Source organism: Pantherophis guttatus, chromosome 4 (assembly GCF_059756535.1).
Source record: "Pantherophis guttatus breed Tessera chromosome 4, ASM5975653v1, whole genome shotgun sequence".
NCBI lineage: Eukaryota > Metazoa > Chordata > Lepidosauria > Squamata > Colubridae > Pantherophis > Pantherophis guttatus.
In genome coordinates, this window is record NC_142066.1 from 2,232,249 (window position 1) to 2,252,591 (window position 20,343).

General features: G+C 48.7%; 1 protein-coding gene across 1 annotated transcript in view; it reads left to right on the top strand.

The window, feature by feature from the left end:
• Positions 1 to 18,428, top strand: part of EFNB3 (ephrin B3) — a 65,571-nt gene extending 47,143 nt beyond the window's left edge. Inside the window, exons 2-5 of the mRNA XM_034408131.3 lie at positions 1,713 to 2,005; positions 13,481 to 13,573; positions 14,560 to 14,664; positions 16,431 to 18,428. Coding sequence (XP_034264022.1) covers positions 1,713 to 2,005; positions 13,481 to 13,573; positions 14,560 to 14,664; positions 16,431 to 16,837 — 898 coding nt within the window. The 3' untranslated portion in view covers positions 16,838 to 18,428. The remainder of the gene's footprint in view (positions 1 to 1,712; positions 2,006 to 13,480; positions 13,574 to 14,559; positions 14,665 to 16,430) is intronic.
• The last annotated feature ends 1,915 nt before the right edge of the window (positions 18,429 to 20,343 follow it).

Genomic DNA, 20,343 nt, shown 5'->3' on the forward strand with positions numbered 1-20,343 from the left:
TCATAGCACCCCCCTTCTCCTTTCCAGCATTGATGACGTTCTCTAGCTGGGTCGTAAAACGTCTGCAAGAAAACAGCCAGGATCCGAGAGCTCCAAACAGAATCTGCTCTGAATCCAATCTTGATCCCTTGCAGGGAAGCGGAGAAAGGACTCCCTAGAGTTTTCCAAACAATCCCGTGTGTTTTCCTCCCGTTTTCCTTATTTTTTGAAGTGGGATTTTGGGAAAACAGAAGGGGCTTTAAATAAACAGAAAGATGTCACTGAAAACAGAGGGGGGAGAAAAAATCCCATTTTTTTCCCCCCCGGGAAACCTTCACGGCTGTCGGGAAGCCGACACAGTTCAAATGTCCCATTTATGGGGAGTCCTTGACTTACGACTGTTCGCTTAACAACGCTTCAGAGTTATGACGCTTTTGGGGAAAAGGGGCTTCCGACCTGTCCTCGAAGTTACGACCGTCGCACAACCTCCGTAGTCAGGTGATCGCAATTCAGGGGCTTGGCGACGGGCTGGCATTCGCAACGGTTGTAGCATTTCACACACACGGGGTTGTGTTTTGTGACCCTCCCAGATGGATTCTGACCAGCAGAGAGAATCGGGGAAGCCAGATTCACTTAGCGACTGTGCAATTGACTTAACGTCCATGTGATTCACTTAACGTCCATGTGATTCACTTAACGTCCATGTGATTCACTTAACGCCCATGTGATTCACTTAATGACCATGTGGTTCACTTAATGACCATGTGATTCACTTAACAGCCAAGGTAAAAAAATCTTGGAGAAATCGGATCCGGACACACACAAATTTTGATCGTAAATCGAGGGCCACAATTGAGCCCCAAATTTATGTTGCTAAGTGAGACATTGATCAAGGCAGTTTTGCCCCATTTTACGTCTTTTCTTGCCAAAAGTTGTTAAGCGAATCGCTGCGGTTGTTCAGTGAGTCAAACTGTCATTAAGTGAATCCGGCTTCCCCCCTTGACGTCACGGGACCCCGGGACACCGTCACCGTCAGAAATATGAGTCAATTGCCAAGCGTCTTGAATTCTGATCGTGTGACTGCGGCGACGCTGCAAGAGTCGTAAGTGTGAAAACGGTCATAAGTCCCTTTTTTCAGCATTGTTGTAACTTCAAACAGTCACTAAATGAACTGTTTTAGGTCAAGGACTCTCTGTCGCTTCCAAGTGGAATTTAGCACCTAGGTTTCTCTCCTCTTGAGTTCGATCCTAGGTAGAGTCAGATATTTCTCTCTCTGGCCAGAGTGGGAATACATCTGCTGAATAAAACTCCGCTCTGGCAACAGGAAAGGCATCCGGCCAGTAATACACTCAGCTCCATTCAGTTACCCCGCAAAATGATGATTTCTCTATGTTGTGTGGAAGCTTCATCACTGGAAGCTTTCCAGAAGTGACTGGACTGCCATCTATCAGAAATGGGGGAGGGTCTCCTGCTTTGGAGGGGGTGGGGTTGGGCTAGATGACCTCCAAGGTCCCTTCCAACTGTGTAGAAACAGTGTTGGTGGCTTCCCTCCAGAAGTTGCAGATGCTCCAACGCTGGAGTTTTTCACGAAGAGACTGGACAACCAATTGTCTGGAATGGGATAAAGTCTCCTGTAGGGGGTTGGACTAGATGACCTCCAAGATCCCTTCCAACTCTGTTAACCTGTTATTATCTGTTGTCGGGCTGATGTGCTGCTTCTCCTCTCCCCGCAGGTTCCAGAATGAGGGGGGCTACGTCTTGTACCCCCAGATCGGGGACCGCTTGGACCTTATCTGCCCCCGCTCCGTACCCCTGGGCCCATTCTCCACCGAGGACTACGAATACTATAAATTGTACCTGGTCCAGACCGAGCAGGCGGAGCGCTGCGAGATTCTGCGGACCCCCAACCTGTTGCTCACCTGCGACCGGCCCGAACACGACATGCGCTTCACCATCAAGTTCCAGGAATACAGTCCCAACCTCTGGGGTCACGAGTTCAAGTCCAACCAGGACTATTACATTATCAGTAAGCCTGCTTTTGGGGTGCATTTCTTTACAGGCCGTCCTCGGCTTACAACCGTCTGTTTAGTGAACGGTTCACACTTCTAACCGCGCTGAAAAAAAAAAGCGGCTTTGTCGTTTTTCACACTTAACGACCGTCGCAACGTCTCTGTGTTCACGGGGGTCAAAATTCAGACGCTCGGTAACTGACTCGTAGTTATGACGGTCGCAGCATCCCGGGGTCAGGTGATCAAAATTCAGATTGATTCGTATTTATGACGGTCACAATGCCCCAAGGTCATGTGATCAAAATTCAGACATTCATCAATTGACTCGTAGTTATGACAGTCGCAGCGTCCCGGGGTCAGGTGATCAAAATTCGGACGCTCAGCAACTGACTCGTATTTATGACAGTTGGCAGCGCCCCGGAGGTCACGCGATCCCCTTTTGCGACCTTCCCGACACGCAAAGTCAACGGGGAAGCCAGTGATTCGCTTAACAACCGGGTTGCTAAGTGAACAACTGTGGCGGTTTGCTTAATAGGTGCGGCCAGCGAGGTCGTAAAATGGGGCAAAACCTCACGGAATGACCGTCTCGCTTAGCGATGGAAATGTTGGGCTCGGTTGTTGGTCGTAAGTCGAGGACCGCCTCTATCGGAGGAGGGGGGAAATGTCACTTTTAGAGGAGGGATGACCGGGGGGGGGATCAGCCCATGTGTTGCCCGAGCCCCTTCCTTCCCCATGGGCGCGGACTATATATCCCAGAGTCCCCAGCCAGCCTGCTATGGCTTCTCCAGCACATCAGGAAAGCTGGGAGGATGAATGGGGGGGCAAAGATGGAGAAGCCAGATTCCCCCCCCTGCTCTGCATCCAGCTGTGCTTCCACATCTGGCCATCCCTTGCAAGGTTGCTGGGGGGATTTTGTTTTGGGGGGTGGGCGGCATCTTTTCCAAAAGGGAGGGAGGGGTGGGTGCCGGCCTTTTGTGTCCCCCTCCCCTTCCTCCTCTCCCTCCCCCCCCCACTCGCCCAGCCTCCCTGTCACATCATCTCTGGCTGCCTGGGGTGGCCCTTCAGCCATCGCCATGGCAACCGTCTCCCCGCAAACCTCGGCACGAGCCGGCGACTTTGGCGCGGGTGCCACCGCCGCTGCCTTGTGGGAACCCGGCCCAGTTTGCACAATTGCACAGGTGCTCTCGCTCGCTCGCTCGCACACACACACATACACAAACACACACACACACACGAAGACAAGGGCGGGCGCCTGCCCTGCGTTTTTCAAAAGCTCCCACCGCCTCGCGGTTGCCGTTTGCCGTTTTACACCGATACCCAAACAGGCACATAAACCATGCACACACCCCTGGCCCGCTCGAGCACAAACACATGCCTGCCTTTAAAAATGCTCCCCTGCTTTGCGGTAGGCACCCAATTTTGCACATTTGCAGTGGCACATAGAAATAGATGCATCCTGGCACACTCGAGCCCAAATGCACACCTGGTTTTGCGAGACACTCGTTAAGTGAGTTTTGACAGCCCCCCCTCCCCGTTTTACGACCTTCCTTGCCACCGTTGTGAAGCGAGGGCCCGCCGTTATTAAATTAACGACGCGGTCGTTAAACAAATCCGGCTTCCCCATGGACGTTGCTGTTTGGGAGGTCGCAAAAGGTGGGGGGTGTCATGTGATCCCTTAAAAACGGTGGCGAGGCAGGTCGCAAAATGGGACAAAAACTCCCTTAGCAAATATTTCACTTAGCGATGAAATTTGGGGTCGTAACTCGAGGACCTACAACAGTTTGTTCAAGGACCGTCTGAAGTTACAACGGCACTGAAGAACGGTGACTGAGGACCGTTTTTCACACTTAACGACCGTCGCAGCATTCCCGTGGTCCCGTGATCAAAATTCAGACGCTGGGCCACAGACTCCACTTTACGACGGTCGCATTGTCCCGGGGGTCACACGATCCCCTTTTGCCGACCAGCAAAGTCAGATCCACTTAACAACCGTGTTCCTGGCTTAACCACTGCGCTGATTCACTTAGCGACGGTGGCAAGAAAAGGGTTCATTCTCCAAGGGGGGCCAAAAGCTCCGTTGGCCACCGTCTCGCTTAGCGATGGATGTTTGTGGTCGTAACTTGAGGATATACCCGTAGACACAGCTTCCGGACGAGGCCCATTTTGCGATGCCGCCAGCGGTGGTGTGGCTGTGATTTGGGGGAGAGGTTGGGGTTTGGAAGGGGTGCCCCCTCCCCAGACGGGAGGCTCGTCTCTTTGCAAAGGATTATGGGTGCTGGTTTTCAACTTGTGTGCCTCCTTGGCACACTCGGGCATCCATTCTGTGGTGTAGGGTTTCCTGCCTGGACAGGGGGTTGGACTAGAAGACCTCCAAGGTCCCAACTCTGTTATTCTATTCTATTCTATTCTATTCTATTCTATTCTATTCTATTCTATTCTATTCTATTCTATTCTATTCTTCTATTCCATTCCATTCCGTATTTTCTATTCTATTCTATTCTATTCTATTCTATTCTATTCTATTCTATTCTATTCTATTCTACTATAATTCTATATTTCATTATCTATTCTATTCTAATTCTATATTTTATTATCTATTCTGTTCTATTTTCTATTCTATTCTATTCTATTCTTCTATTCCATTCCATTCCGTATTTTCTATTCTATTCTATTCTATTCTATTCTATTCTATTCTATTCTATTCTATTCTACTATAATTCTATATTTCATTATCTATTCTATTCTAATTCTATATTTTATTATCTATTCTGTTCTATTTTCTATTCTATTCTATTCCATTCCTTACTCTATTCCATTCCATTCCATTCCATTCCATTCCGTATTTTCTATTCTATTCTATTCTATTCTATTCTATTCTATTCTATTCTATTCTATTCTATTCTATTCTATTCTATTCTACTATAATTCTATATTTCATTATCTATTCTATTCTAATTCTATATTTTATTATCTATTCTGTTCTATTTTCTATTCTATTCTATTCCATTCCTTACTCTATTCCATTCCATTCCATTCCATTCCGTATTTTCTATTCTATTCTATTCTATTCTATTCTATTCTATTCTATTCTATTCTATTCTATTCTATTCTATTCTATTCCATTCCATTCTATTGTTATTCTATTCTATTCCATTCCATTTCATTCCATTCCGTATTTTCTATTCTATTCTATTCTATTCTATTCTATTCTATTCTATTCTATTCTATTCTATTCTATTCTATTCTATTCTATTCCATATTTTCTACTGTTATTCTATTCTATTCCATTCCATTTCATTCCATTCCGTATTTTCTATTCTATTCTATTCTATTCTATTCTATTCTATTCTATTCTATTCTATTCTATTCTATTCTATTCTATTCTATTCTATTCTATTCTATTCTCACGCACACAAGGCGGGCACGGATGCCCAGATGCCCTGCTTCCTCCTCCTCTTTTCTCCGTGCGCCCCCCCGGCAAGTGGGGGAAAAAAGGGGGGCTGCCCTCTCTGGAAGACCCCTCCCCTGGGGCACTGCTGGGCACCGCCGGGTAGCGGAAGAGAACTCGACTCACCCTTTAAAATCTGGTGGCATGCAAGGATGTCGGCATCGCTGACAGCCCGTCTCGGCCTGCCCCAAATCCCTTCTGTCACCCTCCCCGCTTCCCTCCCATCAGCTGATGTGAGCCCCCCCCCCAGGTGTAGGAACCACGGCCGCAGGCGGGCATCACGGCGATGCCACCCTGGTGTCCTTTTTGGTGCCGGCGCGGTGCTGTTGACCCATATTTTTTCTCCTTTTTTGCAAAGGGTTTTATGCCCAGCCGAGCGTGAGAGGAGAGGAGTAGACAGCGGAGGGGAAGGGAGGGGAGGGAGCCAGCCGGGCGGTGGGCGGAGGTCCCTGGGGGGCTTGGCTGGGCCATCTAGGGCAGGGAGAGGGGAGGAGGGCATGGGGAAGCTTGCAAAAACCGGGTTGCGTCTTGCCAAGAAGGAAGGAGGGTGGAAAGATTTGAAGGACGGGGAAGAGCTTAGCAGGAATAGCCAGGAGGATGGGGTTCCCTGAGCATGTACAGAGTGCATTTCCCCCTCCACAATGGCCTCTGGTGGCAAGAGCAGTTTGGGAGAAGAAAAAGTGGAAATATTTGGACTAGAGGAGAGTTCTTAGCAGGAATTCCAGGAGGATAGGGTCCCTGAGCATGTGCAGAGTGCATTTCGCTCCCACAACAGCCTCTGGTGGCAAGAGCAGTTTGGGACAAAAAAATATTTGGACTAGAGGGGAGTTCTTAGCAGGAATTCCAGGAGGATGGGGTCCCTGAGCATGTGCAGAGTGCATTTCCCCTCCACAACGGCTTCTGGCGGCAAGAGCAGTTTGGGAGAAAAAAATATTTGGACTAGAGGGGAGTTCTTAGCAGGAATTCTAGGAGGATGGGAGTCCCTGAGCATGTGCAGAGTGCATTTCCCCTCCACAATGGCCTTTGGTGGCAAGAGCAGTTTGGGAGAAAAAAATATTTGGACTAGAGGGGAGTTCTTAGCAGGAATTCCAGGAGGATGGGAGTCTCTGAGCATGTCCAGAGTGCATTTCCCCTCCACAACAGCCTCTGGCAGCAGGACAATGGGTTCTCCGAGTATGTGCAGAGTTCAACGGCTTCTGAGAACTCCTGCTGAGGAATTGCAGAGAAAGCAATTTGACTTTTGGACCCATCTTCATCCGGGCTGGGTTAGACGGAGACGCGACACCCCAGGAGTGTAGGACTAGGGGACGCCGCAAAGCTGGCCCTGGTTGTGTCGAGACTTGGCTCCGTCGCCCATCCACCGGCTGGGCACCATGGGTTTGAAGGCACAAATGCTGGGCGCATCTAAAAACAGATGAGTTTGGCTTGCTTGCCTGCCTCCACCAGTTTACAAAACCCGTAGTAATATAGACGTAAAATATAACAGTCTGTTTCTTGAAAGCCTCCGGTGTTGGAGCGCCCACAAGTTCTGGTGGCAGGCAGTTCCACTGGTTAATTGTTCTTAATGTCAGGAAATTTCTCCTAGGTTGCTTGATAAGTTTCCATCTGTTGCTTCTTGTCCTGCCTTCAGGTGCTTTGGAGAATAGCTTGACTCCCTCTTTTTTGGGGCAGCCCCTGAGATATTGGAACTCGGCTATCATGTCTCCCCCGGTCCTTCTTTCCATTAAACTAGACCGACCCAATTCCTGCAACCGTTCTTCATATGTTTAAGCCTCCAGCCCCCTCATCATCTTGGTTGCTCTTCTCTGCACTCTTTCCAGAGTCTCAACGTCTTTTTTATATCGTGGCAGCCAAAACTGGACGCGATATTCCAAGTGTGGCCTTACCAAGGTATTATAAAAGAGTATTAACACTTCATATGATCTGTATCCCCATTGTGGTTCGCTTACTCTCTTCTAATCCCTTCCTCTGCGATCTCTCCACTCCCCAGCATAGCTGACTGGGGAATTCTGGGGTCTTACACAGTATTCCAAGTGTGGCCTTATCAAGGTATTATATCACTTCATATGATCTGTATCCCCATTGTGGTTCGCTTACTCTCTTCTAATCCCTTCCTCTGCGATCTCTCCACTCCCCAGCATAGCTGACTGGGGAATTCTGGGGTCTTACACAGTATTTCAAGTGTGGCCTTATCAAGGTATTATATCACTTCATATGATCTGTATCCCCATTGTGGTTCGCTTACTCTCTTCTAATCCCTTCCTCTGCGATCTCTCCACTCCCCAGCATAGCTGACTGGGGAATTCTGGGGTCTTACACAGTATTCCAAGTGTGGCCTTACCAAGGTATTATATCACTTCATGTGATCTGTATCCCCATTGTGGTCCGTCTTACTCTCTTCTAATCCCTTCCTCTGCGATCTCTCCACTCCCCAGCATAGCTGACTGGGGAATTCTGGGGTCTTACGCAGTATTCCAAGTGTGGCCTTACCAAGGTATTATATCACTTCATATGATCTGAATCCCCATTGTGGTCCGTCTTACTCTCTTCTAATCCCTTCCTCTGCGATCTCTCCCCTCTAGGGGGGTAGGAGGAAAAAAACCCAGCATAGCTGAATTCTGGGGTCTTACCAAGGGATTATAAAGTGGTATTAACACTTCATGTGATCTTGATTCTAACTCTCTGCAGCCTAGGACCGTATTAGCTTTTTTGGCAGCTGCCACACACTCCTGGCTCATACTTAAGTGGCTGCCTACTAGGAGTCCAAGATCCCTCTCGCAGTTAATGCTATTGAGCTACGTTTCATCTAATCTGTATATATTTATATATATATATGTAGGTCTTTGGTTATTCGGGTTTTCTTCCACGTAAAATTGGAAGTGTCCTGGCGACGTTTCGAAGTCTCATTCGTTATCTTCAGGCTGGTGTTTTCGGCTTCGTGCTTCTAGAAGCAATGATATATATATATATGATTATATGTGTTTTTTCTGTAGCCAATCATATATATGATTATCCTTTTCTCACCATCAAATTTCATTTTGTTAGAAAGGACCCAGTGTTCAACTATGTCAAAATCCTTCTGGATCTTGAGCCTATTTTCTGGGGATGTGGGTGAGGAGCAGCGGGGAAGGGAGGGAGAAGGGAAGGGAAGGGAAGGAGAGAGAAAAAGGAAGGAAGGAAGGAAGGAAGGAAGGAAGGAAGGAAGGAAGGAAGGACGGACAAAAGAAAGAACAAAAGAAAGAAAGAGAAGGAATGAAGGAAGACAAAATAAGAAAGAGGGAGAAAGAAAGAAGGAAGGAAGGAAGGAGAGATGGGAAGCAGAAGAAAAGGAAGAAAGGAGCAAGAAAGAAAGAAGGAAGGAAGGAAGAGGGAGGGAGAGAGGGGAGGGAAGGAAAAGAAGGAAGGAAGGAAGGCAAAGTAAGAAAGAGAGAAAGAAGGAAGGAAGGAAAGAAGGAAGGAAGGAGAGATGGGAAGCAGAAGAAAAGGAAGAAAGGAGCAAGAAAGAAGGAAGGAAGGAAGATGAGGGAGGGAGGGAGGGGAAGGAAGGAAAAGAAGGAAGGAAGGAAGGAGAGGGAGGGGAAGGAAGGAAGGAAAAGAAGGAAGGAAGGAGAGATGGGAAGTAGAAGAAAAGGAAGAAAGGAGCAGGAAAGAAAGAAAAAGGAAGGAAGGAAGGAGGGAAGGAAGATGAGGGAGGGAGGGAGGGGAAGGAAGGAAAAGAAGGAAGGAAGGAAGGAGAGGGAGGGAGAGGGAGGGGAAGGAAGGAAGGAAAAGAAGGAAGGAAGGAGAGATGGGAAGCAGAAGAAAAGGAAGGAAGGAGCAAGAAAGAAAGGAAAGAAGGAGGGAAGAAGGAAGAAAGAAAGAAGAAGAAAAAAGAGAGAAAGAAAGAATGAATGAAAGAAGGACAGAAGGAAGGAAGAAGAAAGAGAGAGAGATAGAAGGAAAGAAAGAAGATGAAGGGAGGGAGGGGAAGGAAGGAAAGGAAGGAAGGAAGGAAGGAAGGAAGGGGAGATGGGAAGCAGAAGAAAAGGAAGAAAGGAGCAAGAAAGAAAGAAAGGAAAGAAGGAAGAAGAAGGAAAAAGAGAGAAGGAAAGAAAGAACGTATGAAAGAAGGACAGAAGGAAGAGAGAGAGAAAGAAGGAAAGAAAGAAGATGAAGGGAGGGAGGGGAAGGAAGGAAAAGAAGGAAGGAAGGAAGGAGAAGGAGGGGAAGGAAGGAAGGAAGGAAAAGAAGGAAGGAAGGAAGGAAGGAAGGAAGGAAGGGGCGTCGGCTCTTCCTGCCCGCCAACATCAGGGCACACAATGGATTTAAAATCTTTTTTTTTTTTGGTAACGTGGTAACCAAAACTGGATGCACTACTCCAGGTGTGGCCTTCCCAAGGCATAGTAAGGCGATAGGAACCCTTGGCTGGGATCTTGATTCAATCCCTCTCTTCACACAGCCCAGGATTGTGGCTGGCATTGTCTCTTCCCTCCTTCCGCCAGGAGTTACGGCGAGCAGCAGGCGCGGAGGGGAAGGCTCGGCCATGGCAACCTGGTTTAATGTCATCGCGACCTGATTGCAAATCAAATTGCAAAAATGTCCTTTTTTTTCCCCCCCCTCCCCACATCTGTCAGAGCCTCTCCAGGTCTTCACCTGGCTTCAGACAATCTCGGGGGGTTTGTTTTATTTTTACAAAGAGTTCCCAGCTTGCTTATAAAGGAGTATTAGCACCGCTTTGTAAAGCCTTCGGAAGGCCACGCTTGAAATATTCTGCGTCCAGTTTTCGTCCCCACGTTACAAAAAAAAAAAGAAGTTGAGACTTTTGCAAAAAAGTGCAGAGAAGAGCAACGAAGAGGATCAAAGGCCCGGAGACTAAAATTATACAAAGAACGGTTGCAGGATTTGGGGTTTTGGCCGGTCTAGAGAAAAGATGGACTGGGGTGGTATTTGAGGGGCTACCCCAAAGAGGGAGTGGGGGGGGGAAATCCTCCTATTCTCCACCTGAAGGCAGGATTAGAAGCAAGGGATGGAAACGAATCAAGGAGAGAAGCAACCTGGAATGAAGGAGAAACTTCCTAACAGTGAGGTCACCAGTGGAACAGCTGGCCACCAGACGTTGTGGGTGCTCCATCACTGGAATAGAATAGAATAGAATAGAATAGAATAGAATAGAATAGAATGGAATGGAATGGAATGGAATGGAATGGAATGGAATGGAATGGAATGGAATAGAGTAAGGAATGGAATAGAATAGAAAATAGAACAGAATAGATAATAAAATATAGAATTAGAATAGAATAGATAATATAGAGTTAAGGAAGAATAGAATGGAATGGAATGGAATGGAATGGAATGGAATGGAATGGAATGGAATGGAGAAGAGAAGAGAAGAGAAGAGAAGAGAAGAGAAGAGAAGAGAAGAGAAGAGAAGAGAAGAGAAAATATGGAATGGAATGGAGTAGAATAGAAAATAGAACAGAATAGATAATAAAATATAGAATTAGAATAGAATAGATAATAAAATATAGAATTATAGTAGAATTGAACAGAATAGATTATAAAATATAGAATTAGAATAGATAATATAGAATTATAGTAGAATAGAATGGAATGGAAAAGAAGAGAGAAGAGAAGAGAAAATATGGAATGGAATGGAATAGAATAGAAAATAGAACAGAATAGATAATAAAATATAGAATTAGAATAGAATAGATAATAAAATATAGAATTATAGTAGAATAGAATAGAATAGATAATAAAATGTAGAATAGAAAATAGAATAGAATAGATAATAAAATATCGAGAATAGAATAGAAAAGAATATAGAAAATGGAATAGATAATAAAATATAGAATTATAGTAGAATAGAATAGAATAGAATAGATAATATAGAATTGGAATAGAATAGATAATAAAATAGAGAATTATAGTAGAATAGAATAGATAATAAAATGTAGAATAGAAAATAGAATAGAATAGATAATAAAATATTGAGAATAGAATAGAAAAGAATACAGAAAATAGAATAGAATAGAACAGAATAACTTTATTGTCACGTTGAATGTACACTAATTGGCATATGTTAAAAACGAGATTTCGTTGCCTACAGGCTCTTCAAGGGCCACCACCTCCAAGTTGACCACATACCACGCGACGAGATAAATAAGCAAATAAGTACAAAATTATGAACCTTGTGGAGGTTTTTAAGAAGAGATTGGACGGCCATTTGTCTGAGATGAGTTAAGAGCGACAGCGCTTAGACTGAGATCCCGCTTCACGGCGCCTTCCCGCCCTCTGTAAGCGGCTTACAGAGTCAGCCTCTTGCCCCCCCCCCAAAACCCTCCTTAAGGTCTCCGGCTTGAGCAGGGGGTTGGACTAGAAGACCTCGGAGGCCCCTTTCCAACCCTCTATTCTGATTCAGCTCGGAGTCCGTGGTGCGCTGGCAGCGTCCCTCTTCCTCATTCCTTGCACCCCGAATCAGCCCCGCCTAAGGCCTCCCTTGCGCCGTCTTGGCATCGCCTTAGATGCCCCGACTTGGCTCCCGATGCCCGGGTGACGTCTCCGGAGCCAGGACGAGGCTGGCGTTGGCACAGGGCCTGTGGGGACTGCCTGGCTGGCACCCGGATTCCTGCCAGCCTCCGGGAGAGCAGCTGCATTAAATCTGCCTGGGGATTAGAGCGGCTCATTACCAGATCACGCGGGATCCTTGTCTGGACAGATATTAAATAGCTTGTTTAAATATTAAATGGGCCTGCGGCCGTCGGGCGGGGCGGCAAGGAGGCGGGTGGGGGTATATGGATGGGCATCGGAGTGGCTGGCAGGTGACTCAGCCAGGCTGGGCCTTCCGTAAAATCAGATTTCCGGGATGGATAAAGGACTTTTTGTGCCATTTTGGGGGGAATCTCATCCTTTCTCCTTCCCACAGGTGTGTTCAAAAAAGTCGAGATTATGCAAAGGAGGCTCCGCCCCTATTTTACGGGGTGGCCATCTTGACTTTTTTGACCTCCCCTCCTGAGGTCATGTGATCCAAAAGTCCGCGGGGAAGCCAGATCCACTTCACAACCTTCAGTTAGTGTGACTCGCTGAAGAACTGCACTGATTCACTTAGCAACGGGGGCAGGAAAAATCATAAAACGGGGCAAAACTCCCTTGGCAACAAATGTCTCGCTTAGTGACATAAATTTTGGGGGCCGTTTACGCTCGTAAGTCGAGGAGTCCCTGTTTCAACTCACGTGTGGTTTGATTGGTTTCAAGTACGCTGAATGGGGCAAAACTCCCTTGAAAAATGTCTCGCTAAGCGACATAAATTTTGGGCGCCGTTATGGTCGTAAGTCGAGGACGTTGAGGGTATTCTCGGGGACCGGAGGAAAAGGAGAAATAGGGGCTTGAAGGATGATAAAATTAACTTAAATAAATAAAATAAAATAAAATAAACTTAAGTACAGGAAGTCCTCAAATTACGACCACAACTGAGGCCAAAATCTTCGTTGCTAAGCGAGACAGTTGTTAAGTGAATCACCTCAGTTGTCAGATTAGTAGTATGGTCGTTAAGCGAATCTGGCTTCCCCATTGACTTTGCTTCACAGGAGGTCACAAAACGGGATCATATAACCCCGGGACACTGCGACCGTCATAAATACGAGTCAGTCTAAATTTTGATCACGTGACCCTGGGGCCAAGGCGACGGTCAGAAGTGCGAAAAACGGTCCTAATTCCCTTTTTTTCCCCCAGCGTCGCTGTCACTACGGACGGTCGCTAAACGGACTGTTGTAAATCGAGGACTAAACCTGGGTTCTAATTTTAAAATCTTAAAAACGTTTTTAAAACAATAACGAAAAAGCCAGTAAAAAACATGAAAACCATGAAAAAGAATTAAAATGTCTCCGTCGATGACATGCCAGGCAAGAGTTGCCACCGGAAATGCGGTCGTAAGTCGAACAATTCCCGTATTTCGGAGCAGCTGAAGTTTCTAGACGGTCTTCAAGGGTGGGCCCCACCAACAGCCTGCTGCGGTAGTCTAATCCCGGACGGGCATTAATCTCAAACTCTTTCCTGTCTCCCGCAGCCACCTCAGACGGTACCAAGGAAGGTCTCGAGAACCTGAAAGGAGGCGCCTGTTTGTCCAAAGGGATGAAAGTGATGCTAAAAGTAGGACAGCGTAAGTGGTCCACCGAGGAGGGGGGGTGGAGCCTACACTGGTGGCTGTGGGGAGGCAGGCGGAAGTGACTTATGGGGCTGCGAAATCCGGGCCTCGCTCGTGGGGAGATGAGCTGCGGCGGTGGGGTGTCCTTTGTGTTGGAGAACGCCAGTAGTGGGTTTCACTTACCTTCGCTATCGGTCCGGGCCACCGCCGCTACCAATTCGCCCGAACCTGTGCGAACCGTTAGAAACCCACCACTGGAGAATACCCAATTCTTTTGACCAGAAGAAACAGAGGGCAGTATTTCTCAAACTCTGAAGATGGCTGGACTTCAGCTCCCAGAATTCCCCAGCGCCATCGCTTGGCAACCGCCTCACATTTAGGACCATCCTGCGGTCACATGACTGAGATTTTTGGCAATTTTGGGGGCCTGTTTCCGGCATTTCTGTCCGATTTCCAGCAACCCGTCGAAGAAAACAAGTGAAGCGGCGTCCACTTAATGTCCGCCACAAAAATGTCGTAAAATAAGAGTGCAGGCACACGGCGACCCGCTTAACAACAACATGATTATAATCCCGGACTCAGTTCCGATCCTAGTTTGAGGACTGCCTGTATGTTGGGTTTGTTAAGGCAGCTGTGTCATTCGCACGACATGATGGGCTTGTGTAGAGTAAGGAACGATGCTTGGCTAGTGTCTTAGCGCTGCGCGTGAACGCAATCCTTTGGGCATAGTTTTGACATCCTAGTGTAGCGGTGACACAAAAAATCTAGGTCAAGGCCCTTGTGTGAATGGGGTTAAGATGGTGACGGTAATTGTGTCATCGACGCCGCGCCCTTGGTGCCTGGTCGTAGAACCGACAGCACTTTGATTGTGTAGACATGGGTTTTTTTGACTCACTCCCCCGTTCGGTACCAAGGAGTGGGGGCTTGGGACGCTGCGTTGGGGCATGGTGTGTCTTTTCCTGCTCGGACCGTCCCTCTTTCCTCTGCCCCACCTTTCCCAGATCGCAACACGGGCTCCAAATCCCAGAATTCCATGCCCGCCACACCTCCGGAGAAGGACCGAGGGACGCCAGGTGCCGCCGAACCCAACAAGGAGATGGTCCCAGGTATGGCCCTTCTACCACCCCACCCCTGGCGATTTCTCTCCCGCCACCTAACACTGGCGCACTTTTGAAGAGGGCATTGCGACTGCCGTCACCGTAAGCCAGCAGGGTTAACCGTCCGCTCTCTGGCAAGAAGCTTTCCGTCGTAATGTGGAACCCAAATATTCCCACGGAATCTTTCTACATTGTCTTGATGTCCTGGAACCTCTTCCTCCTTCCCTTTCTCTCTTCCTCCCATTGCATGTAGTCCTCAACTAACAACCATTTGCATAGTGACTGTTCAAAGGTACGACAGCCCTGAAAAAAGAGTGACCGGTCCTCATACTTACAACATCTGCAGCATCCCCGTAGTTAAGTGATAAAAATTCAGGCAACTGGCATGTATTTATGATCGTTGTAGTGTTGTGTGATTGCCGTTTGGAAACCTTCCCAGCTGACTTCTGACAAGTAAAGTTAATGGGGGGGAAGCTGGATTCACTTAATGACCACGTGATTCACTTAACGACTGCAGGGATTCGTTCAACAACCGCGGCAAAAAGAGTCATAAAATCGGCCAAAACTCGCTTGCTTAGCCATGGAAATTTTGGGCTCGAGTGTGTCATACGCCGAGGATTCCCTGTACAGTCCTCGACTTAACGACCGTAATGAAGCCTGGAATTTTTGTTACCAGTCCCGTTTGTGGTCATAAATTGAGGACTACCTGAATTCCTCGTGGACTCTGAGCAAAATTTTCCATGAATGCTTGGCATATAACGAATAGGAAGATTAGGGAAGGAATTCAGTTGTAGCCGTAGTGGAAAAGAAGCAGGGGTGGGCTTCAAAAATTTTAGCAAGGTGTTCTCTGCCCAGTTGCTGGGTTGGCGTGGCCATGGTGGGTGTGGCCTAGTCGGCCTCCTGCACCACGTTTGGTGGGGGGTGTTTTTGCCCTCCCTGGGCTCCAGATGTTTTCCTCGAGCCTCCCAGAGGACAAAAACGGCCTCCCCAGGCTCTGGAGGCCCTCTGGAGGCCAGAAACAGGGCCATTTCCAGCCTTCCCAAACTTCCAGTAGGCCCATTTTTCGCCCTCCTCAAGCCTCCATAAGTGCCCTGCACTTACCTGCATCCAAAACGGGCCGCGTGGGGACTCCTGGGAGGGGCGGAGTGGGGTAGGCAGGACCAGCCAGGAGTGGGATTTGAGGGTTCTCCGAACTGCACAGAATCTTAGTTTGAGGTTCTTCTGAACCCCTGTGAACCTGAGCCCTGAGAAGAAGGCTGCTATCTCCAAAGGAACACAGAACCCATTTTCCACAGCGTTGCACTGCCTGCCTGACCTTCATGTCAGCTGAACGTGGAGGCATAGCTGGGGTTAAAAACAGTGAGTCAGCCTTCGTCCCCGTTTCCTATCTCGGCCTAGGTTGAGACGGATACTTCGGCGAGCCCAGACAGGGAAGAATTGGGGGACCAGCAGGTTCCTGTTTGGGCCCCCCCCTCCCCTTTTACCAGGAGAATAAAAGAGAGTTGGAGGGGGCAGAGCAGGGTGTGATGGGTCTTGAAAACTGAATGACCCCTACGAGGCTGTCCCGGGCAGATTTCCGCAAGGCAATTAGCTCTATTAATCAGACTCGACAGACGTGAAGGTTGTGCTGAGCAGGCAGTTGCTCCTTTGGGATGTCACGATGCGCCGAACGGTTTTCAACCACTTGTACAAATTGTGAGGCAGTGTTTCCGTGTCCTCTAAATCATGGTGGCTGCGTAGAATTAAGACTAATGCCCATTTCCCTGTGCCCACAGGACCCTCTTCTGGAAACACGACTGGGAAAGTGGGGGGCGAGAACGGCCCGTTGCCGCAGTCCAATGTACCCATCATTGCTGGTGCTGCCGGAGGAGCGGCGTTTGTGTTGCTGGTGGCGGCGGCCGTGACGGGGGCCCTGTGTTACCGCCACCACCGGGCCAAACACAGCGAGTCGCACCACCCGCCGTTGTCTCTCAGCACCCTGACCAGCCCCAAGCGAGTCGGGGGCGGAGGGGGCGCCAACAACAACGGCTCCGAGCCGAGCGATATCATCATCCCGCTCAGGACTTCAGACAGTGCGTTCTGCCCGCATTACGAGAAAGTGAGCGGCGATTACGGTCACCCTGTCTACATCGTACAGGAGATGCCACCGCAGAGCCCGGCTAACATCTACTACAAAGTATGAGGCGAGGGGTGGCTCATCTGAGCCCCCGTGGGCGGCCTTTGGAGCTCCGCGGTGGGCAGGCAAGGACTCGGAGCGGACAGGACACAAGCGGACATTTAGCCTTCCTGCCTGTTCTCGTTCATCTCGGATGCTGCACAGAGAAGGGTTTGATGCACAGGTGCCTCGTTCACCTCCAGTTATTTTGGGGGGGACCCTGGAACTGATACGGCCGCTGCCACAAGGGATGCAACTCCTGTCCGATCACGTACGAGCGGATTCGATCGCGACAGCCCTTCCCCGTCGATTCCACGGCAAGGTCCAGCCCAAGTGTGAAGTTCAGCTCCCACCTGCGGTGGGTGCCCACCTGCCAAAACAGATTTGGGAGTGGAAAACACTACACCTCCCCGTTTCTTTTGCAATAATTCAATCTGATTGCCTTGTCCGTCTCTCTCTCTCTCTCTCTTCTCCTTTTGACAGCTTATTCATGGGCCGCGGCTGATAAGGTTAGACGTATGGGGAAGGGTGGGGTGGTTTAAAAGCAAGCACCCCCCCAGCGCTCAAAAAAGGTTGCATTTGTTGTTAGTGCCACAAATCAAAACAAGGAACGTTGCAGGTCTGCCTTATTCCCACCACCATCCACCCCCAGAGCAGCATTTCAAATGTGTTGTTTTCGTTTCGTTTCGTTTTTTTTAACTTCAAAAGTTCGCACCCTTTTGGTGTTTTTCTTTTCTCTCTTTCTTTTTTTGGGGGGGCAATGTTGCCTCTGTAAGATCTCTTCTTATTTTTTTCCCACGGGGTTCCTTCGGGGTTGTAGCCCTGCAGACAAAGGGGCTCGTCCGTTCCCTAGTTGCAACCCTCATCCCAAATGGCCAGTTTCCCCCGTCGATACAGACAAATGTGTACATCCTCACGATGCACATGTGAATTGGGGGGGGAGGGAGCAGAGCCCCTTTCTCTCTCCCCACGTTTGGATCGGGGAACCCCGTTTCCACAGGTTGGACCCTGTTGCTGGGGAAAGGAGATCCTGGTTTGTTTTATCCATCGGCAACCATTTTGAAGTCTTCAATGGTTTCGTTGCTCGAAGGAGATGGCAAACAAAATGGCCGACTTTCCCACCCATCCACATCGGAAGTAGGATGGGAAGATGAATTCCTCCAAATTTTTAATGTTTCTCTCTGTCTCTCTGTCTCTCTCTCTCTCTTCTCTCCCCCCACCTCGCCATTCGGGACGGGATATTTCCCCAGCTTTTGATGGAGTTTTGACGAAGTGGCAACCTATTGTGTGTGATGTTTAGTGGCACGCCGAAAGAGGCGGGACTTCTTGTGTTAGACTGGGAAACGTACGTGGGTCAACTTTCCTGCTTTTTTCAGGGGAAACTGTGGTTTTTTTCAGCTTTAATAGATTTTTTTAAAAGTTCTTTTGTTTCGGTTTACTTTTTTTTAATCTGAAACGTTTTCTTAGCTTTCTTGGTGAAATTTTACTGTTGGACATTGTTGATTATAGACGTTCTTGTGCAACTGGTCTCGGACTCGTCTGGTTATTTCCTACGAAATTTCCTCCCGTTATAAAAAAATAAAAAAAAAATAAAATTAAAAACAAACCGCACAAAAAACCCGGTTCTTCTCTTGGTACCATCCCTGTGGACTTTCAAGGAGCCGATGGTCTTCGCCGTGTAGAACCGTACAGTTGGATCTTAGTCGGGTCCTAATTAGTTAAGTTGGGACTTAATTTGATCTCCGCTGGATGGTGGGTAGATCCAGTGGTGGGATTCAAATAATTTAACAACCAGTTCTCTGCCCTAATGATTTCTTCCAACAACCAGTTTACCGAACTGCTCAGAAAGTTAACAACCGGCTCTCCCGAAGTGGTGCGAACCGGCTGAATCCCACGACTGGGTAGATCGCAAAGCAACAGGATGCCTCCAGATTTGGGGTTTTTGGAGGGAGGGGGAAACAAATTTCATGGCTGAAGTTCGGCTTGGGGTGGGTTGTTCAGGGACACATGCATTTGGGGAAGGGGTGCAGAGACATCTCGGTGAATTAGGGGTGCACCTCAACCCCGAGAACCCAGCGTCTCGTTCTGGAGGTCCACCATTTTGGGGGCGGCTCAGGGCCTGATGGTGTTTCAACTTCCGGCCTCAAAGTCCGTTGACCCGAAATGCAAGCGGGCAGTTGCTGGGCGTGGGGCAGCCCCCAACCTCCCCCTTGATCATTCTGGGTTTTCCTCCCCCCCCCCCCGCCCGTCGCCCCTCACCCTCCACAGCTTCTCTGCCCATTCTTGAGCATTTCGAAGAAACGGCAGTGACATTTTTTGCACATGATGAATTGTGACAGGCCGGGCAGCACAGTGGACTCCCCAGGGCTACGTCTGTCCCTTGTATCAGGGATCTAATGGTGCCTCCCGCTCGACCATGCCTGGGCTTGCATTAAGTAAACAGCAGCCGGGGGGGATCTATGGGGTGAGAATTTGGGGGAAGGAGAGATAAGGAAACGGCCAGACCAGTAGCACCAGCTTTGCAGAAAAGTGTCGCCTCCTATCACCTCGATTTTGTTCTGACGGCTACAGGCAGGCGTGTAACCCTCCTGCCCTCCCTCCCCAATCTCACCCTGCCCTGCCCTCCCTTTCCTGCCCCACCAATCCAACAACTCTTTGGGGCCGGTCTCTTCCCATATCCAGACACCTTGTCAGTGTTGGAAGGAGACAAGGAACTCAGGAGGTTATTTTGGGAACAGGAGCCATACAACGCAGCAACTCTGCCATGCAAAAGAGAAATGCTGATCCTACATCTGCCCCAGTGAAGTGGGGGGGAGGAGGGGGTCAGAAGTGGCCATGAGATGGGTGGGGGGCTGGGAAAACAGAACACCGGCCGCCATATTGGCAGGGTCCAGTTTGAGAAAGAATTGAGCGCTACAAAGAGGCCCGTTGCGGTGCCACGCTGTTGAACGTATGTTCCCACCGTGTGAAACGGGACGCCGTAATGAAGGAGGACTTCTACCCGGCACCAGCAGGGGGTGCCCTGCAGAAGATGCCCCTTCTGCGACGCCCCGCGGGGCGACTTCTCCCTCCTGAAAGTCCAACCGGTGCAGCTCCTCTTGGCAGCCTCTCTTTGCCCGCCCAACGGTCTCGTCTACCTTGAGGTCTCTCGGCCGTTCTCTCTGAGCCACGGGGGTATTTTTTTTTCCCGAGTGGAAAAAGTGGCCAATTTGACCACGGTCTCTGCTGCATTTTGTGGGCTGAGCATGCAGTTCTGCTACACCTGGAACTGGGAAAGCATTTTTGGAAATAAGTTTTTTTTTTCCCCAGAGGGGAATGCTTTGATTTTTGGGGCATGCGGGCTTCGGTTTAATTATCCTTCCTAACAAGAAACAAAATCAGATGGGGCACCAACGATTGTGACCTGCCAAATTTATGTGGGGGGTGATCTCGGTGGGCTGGGGAAAGCAGGCCATCCTGAAACGTAGTTTGGTTTGAGGTGTCCTTGTTGGCCTCTGAGCTTGGTTGTTTTCTTGCAGACGTTTCATGGCCAA